The 18,538-nt window shown below is 34.7% G+C and overlaps 1 protein-coding gene across 1 annotated transcript; it reads right to left on the reverse strand.

The window, feature by feature from the left end:
* Nucleotides 1-3,379: 3,379 nt before the first annotated feature.
* Nucleotides 3,380-5,495, reverse strand: LOC21392397 (scarecrow-like protein 15). Its single transcript, XM_010101534.2, has one exon. It carries the CDS (start codon nt 5,333-5,335, stop codon nt 3,662-3,664), a length of 1,674 nt encoding a protein of 557 aa, XP_010099836.1. The 5' UTR covers nt 5,336-5,495; the 3' UTR covers nt 3,380-3,661.
* Nucleotides 5,496-18,538: the final 13,043 nt, after the last annotated feature.

Below are 18,538 nucleotides of genomic sequence, written 5' to 3' on the forward strand. Positions count from 1 at the left end.
CGAACTTCTTTGGTAGATCCGCCGTACTCGTGTTTGGGGTTATTGAAGCAGAGCATCCGTTGTCATCTACAGAATTAAACACGGTAAATTCTTTCTACAGCAACTCGTTTCATTGGATTCTCAAAATAGAAATGATGGAAAAAATTGTCTTTCGTTTGCCATTTTTTATTTTAGTTCTACTTTCTTGGAACTCTTGAAAATTTGCTACTGTAGTCGTTCAATTTTTGTTTTTGCTGTTTATGTTGATCCATTGGCTTCTAATTTAAAGATCTGTATATTTTTTTGTCTTTGCTTCTTCTGCTTGATTTATCATTGCCTTAAATTATGATTTTGAAAATGTCTAGGCCCCTGATATTGGAAGTTTGAGTTCTAGGAACAAGATGGAGTGAACTTTTTATAATCAGTTAACATAAGACTCTGTGTTGGTTTGCTTGTCATTTGATTTTTTACATTAAAAATGATATTGAAAATGTCTAGGTCCTGATATTGGGATTAAAAGCGTTTGAAACATTGTTTACTCGTGGAAATGATATAGAACTATTAGCTTTGCACTTTTTTTCCATTAAATAAATAAATGAAAAAAAGCTTCATACTTTATTCTCCATTGGTTGGTTACAGCAGTTATAAAAATGGTGTAGAGAGGCAAGTACAAGAGTCCCACTGTCCTGTTAAGTTTTGGACTAAAGGAAGGTTATTCCCTTCCCCCTTTATTGGTATCAATTGTTTCTTCTAGTTGGATAGATAACAGGGATTCGTTATAACTTGGTGAACATTTGAGATGCAATCTGTTCTTATGGCTGTCACTAAACATGTCGTTGCACATAATTGTGAGAAAGAGAACGACAAGGTTTGGTTCAAAAAATCAGCATCTGTAGGAAAGCAATATTGGCTGTGTTGCACTGAAAATGTACAAAAAATTAGAGGGAAAGAATGAGATAGAACATGTTTGTAAGGTGTGAAATAATCAAACACCAAAAAGCATGTACATAATTAAATATTTGTAAATTAACATCTTAATATAACCTTTTATCATGTATTTATGAGTTAATGTCATAAATGGTCCTTTAGGTTTACTTTTAATTTCATTTTAGTTCCTAAAATTATATAAAAATAACAACTCCGGATCTGAAAAAAAAAAAAACATATATGAAAAACCTCAAAAACCCATATCTGAAAAAACGAAATCTTAAAAAAAGACCCACCAATTTTTATGATCCATTGAATACTAATCCCACTTTTTCCCAATCTCACACACTCTCCAAAATCTCACGGATCTCCCCTCCTTCACATTCTCTCAAAAAGGGGTTGTTTTTCAATGTTAATGCATTTTTTTCAGCCAGAACAGAAAATTGGCTTTTTTAGAGCAGGTTCCGATGCCAAAAAGAAAGGCACTTTCTGGGTGTTTAGACGTTGGCTGTGTTTAAATTGGTTCTGTTTTTATTTTTTGAGAAAAATAAAATAAAAATGTTTTAATTAAAACGGTTTTAATTTAGTATAAAATGAGAGAAAAATTAAAAATAATTTTTAGTTATTTTTTATTTTTATTTTTTAGCAGAAAAAGAAAAAAAATATTAATAAATTTTTTATACTAAAAATAATTTTTTAATAAAATTATTAAACACATTTTTAAAAATATTTTATATCTAAAATAAGTGTTCGTTTAGTTCATGTATTCAGAATCATGATTCAGAACTATTCTCGTTTTACGTGTATTTTTTATGAGAAAAAACACTGTAAAAAATTATGAATCATGATTCAGAATCAAGAATAAATACAGAAAATAAACGGGCTCTAAAAATATTTTTTATTTTTATTTTTATATAAAAAATAAAATTATTTTTAAACGAATTCTAAAAAGCCAATTTCTCTGCTTGTTTGCTTTTGCTTAGCCACTTTCTAAAGGGTCGTTCCGTGCAAAATTTTCAAAGTGTTACCGTGTATAACTCTCATACTTCGTCCGATGGAAATGTAAATATTCGATGAAAAAGGCCCGGTTTTGGTGACTACCCAGTTGAGGAGGTTAAAAACGGAAGCTTCATTGTTGAAGATGGAAGAGTTCATTAGAAAGCGAACGGCACACAGCCAACAAAGAGAAGCAAGCCAGAGTCTAAAAAAAAAAAAACTAAGAACAAAGCATCAGGACCTGTGAAAATTTTCCGAATCACCATTTCAAACAGATTCCCAAGATATATGAGACATTGATAATCTCAATGAAACAAGAACTAAATTGTTTGGTTGCTTTAACAGTGAGGTGAAATCCCAAATACCAAAAGCTTTTGGTAATAGTTAGAGAGAACTACAAATCAAGCAATTTGAGCTTCAAAGCAAAAAAAAAAAAAAAAAAAAAAAAAAAAAAAAAAATTTTTAATTTTTCAATTCTCAGACTCGACTCGGGGGGAATCATGTTGGAGTCAGGCAGTGGGCAAGAGAGGATATCGCCACCACCGATTGGGACTGCGCTGCCATCAGAGGAGGGGCGGGATCGTGCCGGCGTCGGGGGAGGGTGTTCGTACCGTCATCGATTGGGTTTTGTGCTGCCGGAGGAGGGGCAGGATCGAGCCGGTACCGGGGAAGGAATGCTCGGAAAAAATGGCGGCTTCGTCAGAAGAAGAAGATGATGAGAGGGAGAGTCGAGAATTGTTGAATTTCTTTTTTTTTTTTTAATATCTTAATGGAGTTTTTTTTTTTTTTTTTTTTTTTAAATTTTTTAAGGGGTTTTTTTTTTTTTTTTTTTTTTCTTTTGAAATTGTTAAAGGGTTTTTTTTTATATATTTATTCATTCTTTATTACTTTTTAAAGATTTAAAATGTGATTTTATTTGAAAATTTTTTAATATAACAAAAAAGTTAAATGTGATTATTTTTTAAAATTTTTTACTGTAATAAAATTTAAATTTTAAATTTAAATTGATAAAATAAATGAGACTTTAATACTCAATAGACTTTACGTGTCAATTACATGTCAAAAATGTTTAAAATTTGTCAGACAATACTAATTGGACTAAAGTTGTAAAAAATTAAAAGTTGAAAGAGGTGATTGCATAAAAAAATTAGAGACTAATCTCTCAATCACGATAAATTAGAGACTCATGCAAAAAAAGCTTGACTTCAATAATGTTAGCACATAAACCGGAGTTGAGCAATGGCCAATTGGCTAATGCATAAAAAAAAAAGTCTCGTTTCTTTAGCGGAAAAAAAGTGTCCTTTTTACAAGCTCAGATTAACCACTAGGAGTAGTTCCAAAAGACGAAACTTCCCAAGCTCCTTTGTTTTTTCTTTTATGTTCACTTTATTTTTGTTGTATATTCAACTCACCTAAAATAGCAAGAAATTGTACTAAAATATACAAAATAAAAATGGAATTATGTGCAAGAAAGTCGAGATATAATTAGGTATATACGATTTCACCCAATAATTGTGTAGTCACCCTATTCATAATTTTTTTTATAAAAAAAACAAACCAAAAACTTCCAAAAATAAAACATCAAAAGGATTGGGACACCCCCTACTCCTCTCCAACTACACAAGAACACCAGCTACAAAACACATGGTTACGGATGACTCAAAATTACAATTAATTACATCCCATTTTTTTTTTTCCATACTATATTTGGGCTATTTTTTTCTTAGCTAATTAAAATAAATAAAATAAGTAAGTCCCTCTAACACCTCCAAACTGACGTGGCAACAAGGGCCCGATCGTGCCAGCAAAGCACCAACTCGGCCTGTCGTTTTGCCACGTGGAAGCCTCTGACCTGTACCTTTCCAAGCAAGCACTCGGCCTGAAAATCCGCGAACTGGCTCAGCAGCACCGGCCTCATTCCGGCGCCGTGGAACATCTCCCGAAACGGTGCCGTTTTCCTTCCCGCTGCCGCCTCCACCGCGGCCGCCATCCTCGGCCGCAGAACGAACGTCTCTATCTTCCTTACCCAGTCGCCGCCCACCATCGCTGCGTCGAGCGACTCCATCACCATGGAGTAGAACTCGAGGCCGCAGACAAAGCTCCTCCGAAACGACGTCGTCGCACCGACCTCCTCCCCCAAACCCTCGGCATCGACTAACACCACCACCGCAGGCGAGATCCTCCTCACGTCCGTGAGAAATCCAGCGACGGAGAGGCGGCGGAGCGCGGCCGTGGAGAGAAGCACGGCCGTCTTCTCGCCTTCCATGAATTTGATCGCCTTGAAGGACAAGACCTCGAAGGTTCGGAAGAGGACGAACTCGATTTGGAATCTGATCTTCAAATCCTGAGCGAACTGAGAGAGATTCTCTCTGATCAACCTGCTCTCGACGGCGTACTCCTCCGGGACGATGGCGGTGATTCTGACCACCGGAGGGCTGAGTCTGAGGGACTCGGATTTCTCGGCCAGCTCCTTCATGAGCGAGGCGTACTGGCCGCCGAGGCCGATATCGAAATCGACGACGTGGATGAAGGCGGAACCGTTGAGGGCTTCGAGGAGGGCTTGGTTGGTGGTGAAGTGGGAGAACATCGGGATCGGAGAGATTCCGGAGAAGGCCTTGTAGGCTCTGATGGTTTGGACGATCTCCGACCATGAAGAAAGCCGGGCCGTCCGGTTCGAACCGGAGAGGAGGGACTGGAGAGCGTCTTTGAAGTAGAGAGCGGCTCGCTGGAGCGCTCTACCAACTGGTTTCCCGACTGGGGAGGTGTTCGACCGGAGGCGCTGGTTGAGCCGGTCGAGTATCGCCTGAGCGAGTTGCGAGTTGTCCGAGTCGAAACAGTCGGCGACTCGGATTAGGTCTTCGACGAAATCAAACCCAACGTTGATATTACCACGGTTGTGGAATTCCCCGGACGACGTCGTATCGAAGAGGTTGAGGTTGTGATCGCCGAGATTAATCTCGGAGAAGTTGAGATTGTGATGATGATGATGAACCAGCTGTGTGGGATCGAACGGCTGATGATGCGAGATCAGCTCCGAGAAATGGGGAATTATGTGGGGGTCGCAATTAGGGTTCAACTGATGGGCAAAAGAATTAGTAGTATTAGTTGTAGCAGTCTTGAAGGCTGGGGCAGAATCGTCATGCAAGCCCAATTCTCTCATGAGGGAGTCCCAATCCAAGTAATGAAACTGCTCTTCCCACTCGAGAGAATCATTTGGCTGGGCCGGCTTTCCTCCCACCGGGCTCGGGCTCCGGCGGAGGTCGAGAACCGATGTCGGTTCGTAGCAGAGGTTCGGAATATGTGTCGGGCTGTGAAAGCCGATGATGTTAGCGGCAGTAGTACTATTGTTGTTGTTGTTGTTGTTGCCGTTGTTGTTAAGGTTGTCGGATTTCGGGTTAGGGTTGTTCTGAGGAGAAGTAACGGGGACGATCATTGCTAGTTGGAAAAGGGAAAGAAAGTTGAAAGACTTGAAATTTAGCAAGGGAAAAAGCTTTATCCTTATTTTGGTTTGAGATTAATGTTATGGTAGAGAGGGAATTAAAGGGAAGAGGAGGGGGCTTTTGGTGGTGATGATTATGGGCTTTTTATCTTTGCGTGTGTGCATGGGGGGTATGGCGAATACAAGGGTGATTCATCATATCATGATGTTATTATTATTATTATTATTATTATTATTATTATTATTATTATTATTATGGCATACATGACAGACAAGTGTGACACGCGTCAGAGGTGTCTCTTTTGATCTCTTTGAGGCTTCTAATTCAAGTCTCTTGTAACAAATTTTGCTTTTTTTGATTGGGGTTTTTCTTGTCTTTTGCTTTGGGGGGTTTTTTTTTTTTTTATTCTTCCGGGGGGGCTAAGAAAATTCTCTGATCTCGATCGTTGGCTTTTGAAAATCTCAGCTCATGTAATATCCCCTCTCTAATGCAAAAAGAAAGTACTGGTATATATTGCATCGTCATGTGTAGATTCAGATGGACCAAATTCTCAGCAAGCCCTTTCACGATCCATGCAAGAGGAAGCTATGTAGTAAGAGAAAAATGTTTGGAGCCACCAGTAATGTTCGACATTATAATTAACAATAATAATAATAATAATAATAATAATAATAATAATAATAATAATAGTTTTTGGGTTTATATTATTAATTAACTCATTTTATTAATGTGTAAATGTCGAATACTATTTGTATCATAGTTTATTTTTTTATTGTACGAACCCCAAAAGAAGTTTGAATTAGTAAATAATTTGAAAAACGTTCATCTTCATATTAATGCTGACTGATATCAGCCTTGAAGCTGTTTAGTTTCAAATTTTATATATTTTGTCTGAAAAATTGTTATTCAAATGTTTTTTTATTTTATTTTATATGCTTCTAGCCAAGTGTTTTGAGTGCGAGTACAGGAAATATGGGGCTTAGATTAATGCTCATTGCTCATAGTATACCCTTGTTGAAAAGAAGGAAAAATTATTCTCAACCTTTTATAAAGTGAAAACGATATAAGTTTATTATCGTTTTCCTTTTGTCCCAATGATATTTGTCTTTCAATGTTTGGTGGGACAAAATAAAAATATCAGAAAAAAAAGGGAAAAAATTAGTGCTACGGTAGAGACTAGTTGAATCCCATTACATGCATTTTGAAACATTGCCAAACACTACATTTCAAGGGCGTTTCAACTGAGAAACGACAAATGAGTCGCATATTGGCGTTAAAGTTCCAAAGCAAAAATGTCCCCCCCTCAAAACTTCTATATATTAGGACCCCACAAAAGCTTCGAACACGACCCACCACCAAACTTTACTAAGCTTCCTTTAAAAAAGCCTTAATAAAAGAGTTATGATTAACAACTTTGAGATCAACTAGCGGATACTATAGCCAGCTCTCCCTCCGGTTATGGAAATTGGCAAATATTTTTTGCATCTTCGTTAACGGTTCCTTATCTGGCAAAAGCAAAAAAAAAAAAAAAAAAAAAAAACTTAAAAAAAAAACTTGCTTGACCTGTGTTCCACTTCGCTATCTTCATCGAAAAGAAACACACACTTCTACTACTTGAATATTGACTCTGAAATGTGTAGTCGACAATAATTATGCAGCTTTCACTTAAGTTAATTAATTACTGATACTAATTACTTGCAATTATTATTATTATTTTTGCTGATGAATTACGTGCTGAATTTGATAACGAAGAGCTATATATATATATATATATATATATATATATTCTTAGAAAGTTTTTTCATCTTTTCTTTCTTTGTAAATTCCCCCTTAATTATTAAACCCATATAGAGGTTCGATTTCTTGTGTATAATGACCAACATGAAATGGCTTCTCGTTGTTAGTTAATAACAACATGTAAGGATTCTATGATCTTATAATAAACCGTGAATGGGCAAAGGATAAATAGCATAACAAAAAAGAAAAACATAATCAATTTAGTACTTTCGAAAATTAAATTGTATTTTAGCTCTTTACTATACCAAGCTGTTCCTATTTCTCGTATCAAAATTAGGAACACAATTATTTTTTTTAGAACGTACACAGATATAATATACTTCTCTCTATTTTTATTTTTAATAAAAAAAAATAAGAATAACAGATTAAAAGCCGTGGAATATGCATGCAAGATTTCGTATTCCTACTATTTATATCTATTTATCTTTGAAAATTTTGATTTTATATGTAAAATATGGTTTATATCCATAAAAAAAATTGTTTATCTCTAATCTTATATCTTTTAATTCTACATGTAACACAAATAGGATCCATTTTCCATTATATATGAAACAATGTATTTAATAAAACTTTTCAGCGATGGCATTTTATCGTTGCTTAAAGTCACAGCATTAGCAAGGATTTATCGCTATAATATTTTCTGAATAGTGGCTATATAATTAGCGTGAAAAAGATCTGCTTGTTCCCACGAACGTTCCACTACACATTAACTCAACTGTATAAAATTTAACCAAGAGAAAGGTCTACTTACAGAACCATTCTCAAAAGGACTTGGGAAAGAAATACTTGACCACTGTACTTTACTTTTAACTGTCTCTTCAGTCACAAAGAATACAAGAGCTTTGCTGAGCACCGTCGACTTGTTGCTCAAGCATACTGCAGAAATGTTCAATTCACACTAGTGGGTTTTTTTTTGTTTTTTGTTTTTTTGTTTTTTGTTTTTCTTTCATGAAAAGCCCTAGCTGGGCATCAAGCAAAAGGTAAATAGAAATCCCATTGACTGGGCCCCCTTTGATGGGACTAAACCTCAAGGGATGACCCACACTTGTGGGACCCATCAGGGTGGCTTTGTGTCGGACATGCATGGGGGATGTATGAGAAATAGAGGGCCCTAAACCAAAAGAGTCGGCGCGTAGAAAACACGCCCACGTAGGATTGATAGCCTTTGGGCTTTGGCTTTGGCGGCGACAGGAAAGAGGGAATATGTTCCAATTGGTGGTGATAGTGCAATCACTGATTGACAATCCCATATCGCTTCCATTAATTAGACGTACCACAAAAGAAAGAAGAAAAGGGCAATACGTTTGGTGTGCTGATAAATTATATTTTTTTAATTGTTAAATTTATATATTTTTAAATTTTTATGTTATTTTATATAGATTTGATGATTAAAAAATTTAATTATTGGTATATTAACCTATTAGAGAAAATTTTTAAAAAAAAAACACATTAACTTACACTTTTCTTTATTTTTTATTTTTTTTATAGAATATCTCTGTTGATAAGATTAATTTTTAACAATTAAATCTGATTAAAATTATATCAAATTAAAAATATATATAAAATAAATAATTTTTAATATAAATTAGATTACTGAAAATAAAGACCTTTTAATGATTTAATCTTTTAGGACCTACTAAAAAAATCCTCTTTTTATTTTTGTTTTTTTAGCCATTGGAAGTGGGACTTTAGGAGAAAGGTTTTGCCAACCTAAATTATATAAAAGATGTTTTTGGTCCTTTCTTGCCCATGTCAAATTGATTATTATTTTCCTTACTTTTGATGTGTATATTTTATGACCAATATACCACTCAAGTCCTAATCAGAGATTTTAAAATTATAATTAAGTATGGAATGTTTTTGACTAATTTGTTATAAATTATAATAATTAAGGTGTGAACATATACAGCGATCCAAGGGATCCAATGCAGCAACAACATCTCTGAAAACCCTTTATCCATATGGTATTCAGTGAATAACTTTTCATTTCTTTAACTCGTGTTTTCCACATAACACCTTTTTCTCAAAAAAAAGAAAAAAACTTTGTTAAAGCATCTCCAATGCAATGTTATAATTAATGTGCTAATGGTAAATTTTACATTTAAGTGTAAAAAAAAAAAATCTCTAATGCAATGTCATTTGTTGTGTCAAATTTACCATATATTTATACTTTATGGCAAATTTTCCATTAAGTATAGCATATGATAAATTTGATATTTGATTGTTATTGGTTGATATATTTATTTTTTCACTCAATCATTGCAACTTTTGTATTTTCAAATTATTTTATAATTAAAAATTTTCTTTTATAACTTTCAAAGCTTAATGATTATAAGGAAAAAAAATAGATTTAGCATTTCAAATCACATTATACATTAGAGTACAAATGAAAATGACACATTCTATCATACTTTTTTATTACCAAATATGCAATTAGTTTTAGTATTTACGTTGGAGATGATCTTATAGTATTGCATAGCTTTAGAGCTAAGATCACATTAAAACCAAAAAGATGTGTAATTTTAGCGGAGTTAATTAATAGAATAAGTTAGGGGTTGAAACAAATATTTCTATAATTACTTTTATATATCAACTCATGTGGCAATGGTTCTTTTGTAAAAAATTACAGTAAATTGTAGATTTTTAAAACTAAATTAAGTAAATAGTGAATTTTAAAATTATTTAAAGTAAATAGCAGTTTACATGATAAGTAAATCATTTACCATGTAATTTATTCATTTACGACTAGTAAAAAATAATTTACGTGGTAAAAATTCTTAAAAATCTGTATTTATGTTGAAAGAAAATCTTTTTACTGATCGTAAAAAGAAGATTTACGGGAAAAAATGTTTTTATTAGTCGTAAATGAACCATTTATGCAGTAAATGATTCATTTACCATTTAAAATATTATTTACTTTAAATAATTTTAAAATATGTTATTTACTTAATTTAGTTTCAAAAATTGGTTATTTATACTACATTCTCCCCAAAGTCCGCTAAGATGTAAGTGTAGATGAAACTGTGTCCTCCGTAAGTGTAGATGATTAATGAAATGTTGTTTTGTTTCAAAAAAAAAAAAATTGCAGAAAACATCACAAAACAGCAATTCGGTCAATTTTACAGCATACGTGGCTTTTTTTCCCTTCTTCTTCTTTTTGTTTTTTTTAACCATCTTTAATTCCTAAAAAAGCTCAAAATTAGGGTTAGCATGTCAAGTATATATATATATATATGTGTGTGTGTGTGTGTGTGTGTAAAATTGTCCCAGTCAAATATATATATATATATATATATAATTGAATCCTAGTTTGGAAAATTAATGGATCCTAACAAAAGATCCCTCTAATAATATTATTATCAAATAAAGAACTAATTGCTATAATACTCCTAAATACAGAATATTACCAGCCATTCCAGTCCAAAAAAGAAGAAAAAAAAAAGAGTTGAAAAAAGCTATGAACCATGATATTTTAAAAGCAAAATTTTATCTGTTTCTCTTCAAATATAAGCTTTATGAATTATGGGCCATTCTTTAATTACTCATTTAACAGACTTGATAGTGCAAATATCCGATATTGTTATTATTATCTGTAAATTCTCTGCAGATCAACAGAATTTAGTTTAATATAGTTCTAGAATACTTCTAGTTATACCTACTTAATTAAGCATCCTCGTCCGTCCGCAAGAATAACATGGATCACGTAATAAACCATAAACAAATATCAAAGAGTGACGTCACAGGTAAAAGAATATTAATCGTAATATTAAGAAGATTATATTCTTCAACCCTTTGATAAAAAAAAATAATAATCACACGATTCCACACAATCAGCCGATCAAATCCAAGGACCCAATAAACGTGTATGCTTAATTACTAATTAATATCAATATCAATCTTTAATGAAACTTTGATTTTTCGTCCTCCCCATAAATAATACCTCTACCTAGGTTTAAAACACATGTGTAGAATTTACACATAAGTACAAACTTTTTTTTTATTAGTATTATTATTAGGAGAATATTACTTAGTCGTGTACTTAACAACTAAGGTTCTTATGACTTCTTAGGCACGCGGAACACACGCGGTGGTGGAAGAGGCAGAAGAAAAGAAGCTTGTGGAACACAAAAGAAACTGAAGAGGTAAGTGTCAAGGGGTTGAGATTCTAATACAAATCATTCACGCAAAAAGATATTGGTCTCCAATCGCACTCCCACTCCAAAAACAAAAACAAAAAAGGCAAAGCAATGCAAAGCTGAGAGAGAGGGAGAGAGAGAGAGACAGAGAGGGAGAGAGAGAGAGAGAGAGAGAGAGAGTGAGAGGAGTATTGGAAGAGTGGGGGGGAGGTGATTTGGGCATCAAAGTGGCGGATCTTCTATCTATATCTCGTATTCTACAAAGCATGAGTTTATATATATATATATATATATATATGTATATATATTAATATGGAGTTCTTTTATTTTTTTGAGTTTTTACAATATGGGGATCCTTAAGGGATATGTTGGTTTTGCTTTGAGAAATACCCTTTTGATTCAATTGGTTTTCTTTATGGCCACAATTATTCATGCATGTTTATTTTTCTTTTTTCTTTTTGTGTTGGATTCTTTTCTATAATTTGTACGTGGAGTCCATATCGCTTTCTCTCTCTCTGGCGTTTTTTTGGCCATTCAGGTGGAGTAGAGAGGAGAAGAGCCTATTTGAAATCAGATGTTGTGTGGTGTATGGTGAAAGAAGGTATTTGGTACTCTTTAGCCACTTGAATTGATGACATGACCAACTCAAGATAGTCCATTTGATGAACGAATTTTTGGGCTCACACTCGGTTAAGTGGTTGGATTCAACAGTGATTATCTATAATATATAAATGCAATGAGAAAATACAGAAATCTAACTCATGAGCGTAATGTCAATATCTCCTGCGCCCCCCCCCCCACCCCCCCCCCCCAAAAAAAAGAAGGAAAGGAAAAGAAAAAGAACAGAACAGAAAAAAGACTCTTTTTTTTCCTTGCCATTAAGTTCCATCAATCCTACTAAATGTATTATTCAATTGAAGATAATGCACTTTTATTTTAGAGAACTCACGCACAATTTTGAAATCACATGTCAACTCGAATTCGAAAAGCATACCTAAAGTATGCGTGATATAATTTGATAAAAATACAAAAATAAATGTAAGGAGAATTCTATGATTCGATATTTAGGAGGTAGCAACAGAGCCATCAATTTTTTCACAAGAATGTGAGCGAAATCAAAGTTTTAACTAAAATAATAGTACCAAGTATTTTTTTTTACTATTTTTATTTTTTAGTCCAAATAAATCAAGCTTGTAATTAAGTTTAATTTACTTTTTGAGGTCGAATCCATAAAATTGTGAACTTATATGGTAATACCCTTGTTCATTGATTTATTTAGAAATATGATTTACTTTTTTGAGGTATAATTGCGATGTTTTAAAAAATTCAAGCAAATGTTATATTTGAAAAAGCCGTCAGATCAATGATAATTTATTTCACAAATGTTATACATATATGGTGTTGTCATTGATCACTGATTTATTTAACATTCAGATTTGTATTACAAGCAATCATTTTTATACTTTTTTTTTATTCTGATAAATACATTATATTTAGAGAACTTTTACGGTAGAAGCCATCCTTTTATCATATGGTATAAACTATTGTTTTAACTCTTAGATCAAATTTTTAGCGGTTTGATCTATACGGTTAGAAACAATTTTATGTTACGCACTTTAAATTTTTAACATGAATACTCATAAATCATAGCATTGAAAGATTAATCCTACAGTCAAAACACTAGTTTTTACAATTGGTACGGAAAAAGGGTAGTTTCTACCAATGGTGGAACTTTACGTCGGCGGGCCTGCCTGAGACCTGAATTTTTCAGGTTCAGCGGGTAGGGACCCATGGCCGCCCGTCCACGCACTAGGACAGGCTCGGGCTGCCCGAGAAACAATGCCATGGCGGAAGCCCGCTGTAGATTTGCCCGTTTCGACCATTGACCGCAGATTTTTCTTTTAATTTTTTCCCTCCGAATACCTGAATTTGGCCGAAGCTCACCCAACAGTTAGTTTTTTCAATTTTTTCACCTGGCCCAACCCGCCGCCTGAGAGCCCGACCTCCAACGACTCTTTTTTTTTTTTTTTTTTTTACTGTTGCCTGTTTTTCAACTCGACCCCGCCCCGCCGAATTTGAAAGTAGCCGTTGGATCCAAATTTTGGGGGGAAAAATTAATTTTTAATAAAAAAATTTCCCTATAAATACGCCCCATCTCCCCAAACATTTTCCTCACCCAAACTCTCTCAATCTCTCTTAATTTATGTCAATCTCTCAAATCTCTCTCACAATTTTTCTAAAAACTTACACAATATCCTAAAGCTCTCTCTCACAATTTTTATATAATGGATTCTTTTGGTTATGGTGATATTCCTGTCGATGCCCAAGGGTAATTTCCTACTAACGAATTTATTATGCAGGAATCGCAAACACAACCAACTGAGAAACCTGCAAATTCGAGCTGTGATGGATGTAGTGGAGGTCGTGGTCGCAATGATGGTGGGCGTGGAGGATAGGCAAGTGCAAGTGCTACTGCAAGTGTTGCAAGCTCCAAAAGGAAATGCAAGCGCACCTCGACAGTTTGGGAGTACTTCGACCCAATTGAGGAGGTCAACAATGACGGTAACACTAAACATATAGCTCAATGTAAATATTACTTTTTTAAATTATAAGGTGACAGTATTCACGGCACAACACACTTGAGAAGACAATCCGAAAAGTGTCTTTAAAAGCGTGCCAAACTGGAAAGATTTGTTAAAAGTATTTAAAAATGAAAAAGAAGCATTAATAAACCTTTTACACTCTACTAGCAGTTGCATTGTGTTAATGGCAGACATTTGGTATGCCGTTGTCAACAAGGATTATTTAGCGGTAACTAGTGGTGGAACTTCGGGTTGGCAAGCCGCCCGAAGCTCGAATTTTTTCAGGCTCGGGCGGGCAGGCCCATATGTCGGCCCGTCCAAGGTGGATATTCGGGCTTGGGCTCGGGCAGCCCGAATTTTGAGACCACGCCGGAGCCCGCCGCCGTGTAGGTGTTGTCGACCGTCGTCCGCCGGAGTTTTTTTTAAAATTTTTCCGGCCAAGCTCGATTTGCCCGAATGCTTGACCCGCCCGAGCCCGAAAATCATGAAAAAACGGTCAGAAAACGACCGTTAGCTGCCCGACCTGAATTTTGCCCGAATACCCGAGATGCCCGATCTGCCCGATCTGCCCGAATTGCCTGAAAACCCGTCCAACGGCTAGTTTTGCCCGAACCCGAACCCTAAACTAGCCGTTGCAGCCTGAATTTTTTGAAAAAAAAAAATCAATTTTTTAACCCAAAAATTTTCCTATAAATACCCCCCATCCCCCACACATTTTTCTCACTCAAACTCTCTCAACCCTTCTCAATTTCTCTCAATCTCTCTCAATTTCTCTCAATCTCTCTCAATCTCTCAAATCTCTATTACAATTTTTCTAAAAACTATCACATTATCCTAAAGCTCTCTCTCTCTCTCTCTCTCTCAAATCGCTATTATTTTTTTTATAATGGATCCTTTTGGTTATAGTGGTATTCCCGTTGATGCTCAACACAACATGGAAGAAGGGCAATTTCCCACTAATGAATTTGTTACGCAAGAATCTACTAATCCAAGCCCTGGTGGACGTATTGGAGGTCATGGTCGCAATGGTGGCAGTCGTGGAGAAACGACGAGTGCCAGTGCGACTGCATCTGCAAGTGTTGCAACCTCTAGGAGAAAATGCAAGTGCACGTCGACAGTTTGGGATCACTTCGACATAATTGATGAGATCAACAATGAAGGTAACACTAAACATATAGCTCAGTGTAAATATTATTTATCTAAATTACAAGGTGACACTATTCACGACACCACACACTTGAGAAGACACTCTTGAAAGTGTCTTCAAAAGCTTAGCCAATCCGGCGGACCCGAACTCCACCAAACACAATTATCTTTTGATCGCGCAACCGGTGGTCTAACCACTTAGAAATACGATCCGCAAGTAGATCGTATGGAAGTTGCATGAATGATAGCTGTTTTAGATCAACCACTTAGTTTTGTAGAGCATCCTAATTGGCAACGATATATTAAGGTTGTACATAATCCTAATGCACAGTTTACTTCAAAAATTACTCTTAGAAAAGATTTATTAAAATTATTTAAAAAAGAAAAAGAACCATTAATAAACCTTTTACACTCGACTAGCGGGTGCGTTGCGTTAACGGCAGATATTTGGTATGCCGTTGCCAATAAAGATTATTTAGCTGTAACCGGACATTACTTTAAAGGATTTGATTTAGATAAGAGAATATTAGGTTTTAAATGTGTTCTAGGATCACATAGTGCGGATTTAATATGTAATACCATTTTAAATGTAATTGATGAATTTAGATTAAGAGATAAAGTAATGGCTATAACATTAGATAATGCTAGTGCCAATACAAAAGCAATTGAGTTCTTTGAAAATGATTTAAGTTTATTCGGTGACGGTACTATTTTCCACCAACGTTGTGCATGTCATGTAATTAATTTAATTGTTAAATCCGGTTTAAAAGAAATGGGTAATCACATTAAAAGAATTAGAGATAGTCTTGCATGGATTCAAGGTAGTAACCAAAGACAATAAGATTAGTTTAGGTTCTTACCAGCATTAAATATACCTCCTAGAGCATTAGCGTTAGATATGCCTATAATATAGAACTCAACTTACATGATGCTTCAACAATGCATCCCCTATAAGGATGCTATAACAAACTATATGTGTACAAAAGGAGGAGTAGGACATATAGACGCATATGATTGACAAATTGCCGAAGTTTTGTATCAATTTTTAGGTAGGTTTCATGAAGTGACTCTAAAACTTAGTGAAACATATTACCCAACATCACCTTTAGCTTTAGGAGAACTTTTACGAATTAGCATTTTATTTAGCGAATATAGCGAAGACCCAATCTTAGTAGTACCTATCCATTCTATGGAAAAGAAATTTATAAAATATTGGTCTAAGTTGCCTTTGTTGTATGGTTTAGGTACTATTTTTGATCCTAGATTAAAATTAGAAGGTTTATAAAGTGTTTTAGAAAACATAGGTGAATTTTTAGGCATCAATTGTAAGGACCAATATCCAATAATAAATGATAAAATATATTCGATCTATAGTAAATATGAGATTAGGTTTAGAGTACCTCATAGAGTACAGGAAACGCAACAACAAGACGAAAACCCGCATTCATTCTTGAATGTTTTCGGGTTGAAGAAGAAGAAGAAGACAACTCAAACAAAAGCTGGGAGTGAATCTTCGTCAACAAGTGGCAATGGCAGCGGCGGCGGCAGCTTCAATGAGCTTATGACGTACCTCAGTGAAGGCTTAGTAGTCCACGGTACGGCAGAATCGTTTGACTTAGTTCAATGAGGGCATGGGCATTAACTTGGCCAATCCTAACTCGATTGGCAATGAATATATTTTCGATCACAGTCTCCACTGTTTCATCCGAACAAGCCTTCAGTACGACAGGAAAAATACCTGAGGAACGCCGGAATGCATTGCAAAGGGATATTGTTGAAGCCTTGGTTTGCATTAAGGATTAGGATCGGGCCGATCAACGTCTACAGGATACAATTTCGCCGGCAAGCCAAGAATGGATTGATGAATTTAATCGATTAACATTTAATTTTGAAGACGATCCTTTAGCTTCAAATTAAATTGTAAATTTATAATTTGTAAATATGTATTTACTTTTGGCGTTGTATTTGTAATTGTATAACTTTGTAAGTTTGTAAAATTTGTAATTCGTCACAAAATGATTGCACTCTTTTTTCCTTGCCAAGTTTTTATCCCAATTGGGTTTTTCTTGGTAAGGTTTTTAACGAGGCAATCATGAATTATGAATTTAATACATCAATAATATACATGATTAATTTATTCAATTGTGTTAATAATGTCTATTGCATGTTGATTTTGATTTTTACATAATTTTAACACAAACTAACTTAATAATTATAAAAATTAAAAAATATTTAAAAAAAATTTGGGTAAATCGGGCGGGCTTGGGTGGCCTATTATAAGCCCGCGGCCCGTTCAAGGCGAAATTCGGGCTCGGGCGGGTCGGGCTCGGGCAAAAACTCAATTTTTTCAGGCAGTCGCGGGCGGCCCGTCCAAAGTTCCAGCACTAGCTGTAACCAGACATTACTTTAGAGGCTTCAAATTAGATAAGAGAATACTAGGTTTTAAATGTGTTCTAAGATCACATAGCGTCGATTTAATATATAATACAATTTTAAATGTAATTGATGAATATAGATTAAGAGATAAAGTGATGGCTATAACATTGGATAATGCTAGTACAAATATTAAAGCAATTGAGTATTTTGAAAATGATTTAAGTTTATTCGGTGATGGTACTATTTTTCCCCAACGTTGTGCATGCCACGTAATTAATTTAATAGTTAAATCTGGTTTAAAATCAATGTCTATTCATATAAAAGCAATTAGAGATAGTATTGCATGGATTCAAGGTAGTAACCCACGCGAATAAGATTGGTTTAGGTTCTTACAAGCACTAAATCTAACTCCTTGAGCATTAGCCTTAGATATGCCTGTAAGATGGAATTCAACTTATATAATGCTTCAACAATGCATCCCTTATAAGGATACTATAACAAACTATATTAGTACAAAATTAGGAGCATGGCATATAGACGCATATGATTGACAAATTGCCAAAACTTTGTATCAATTTTTAGGTAGGTTTCATGAAGTTACTTTAAAAGTTAGTGGACATATTACCCAACATCACCTTTAGCTTTAGGTGAACTTTTAAGAATTAGTGTTTTATTTAGTGAATATAGGAAGGACCCAATTTTAGAAGTTCCTATCGCTTCTATGGAAAAGAAATTTAAAAATAATAGTCTAAATTGCCAATGTTGTATGATTTTGGTACTATTTTTTTATCCTAGATTAAAATTAGACAGTTTAGAAAGTGGTTTAGAAAATATAGGTCTATTTTTAGGTATCGATTGTTCTGTCTAATTTCCTAAAATAAAGAAAAACAAATTTTCTCTCTATAGCAAATATGAGAATAGGTTTAGAAACACAAATTCTGGAGTACAGGAACCACAACAAAGAGATGAAAACCCGCATTCATTCTTGAATGTTTTCGGGTTGAACAAGAAGAAGATGACTCAAATAGAAGCTGGGAGTGGATCTTCATCAACAGGTGGCGGCGGCTTCAACGAGCTTATATCTTACCTCAGCGAGAGTTTAGTAGTCGATGGTAGTGGAGAATCGTTTAACTTAGTTCAATGGTGGAGGGCACGAGCA

The sequence above is a fragment of the Morus notabilis genome, unplaced genomic scaffold (assembly GCF_000414095.1).
Source record: "Morus notabilis unplaced genomic scaffold, ASM41409v2 Scaffold220, whole genome shotgun sequence".
In the NCBI taxonomy this organism is placed as follows: domain Eukaryota; kingdom Viridiplantae; phylum Streptophyta; class Magnoliopsida; order Rosales; family Moraceae; genus Morus; species Morus notabilis.

Coding starts and splice junctions, on each gene's coding strand:
- LOC21392397 (XM_010101534.2), bottom strand. CDS start 5,335: ATGATCGTCCCCGTTACTTCTCCTCAGAACAACCCTAACCCGAAATCC.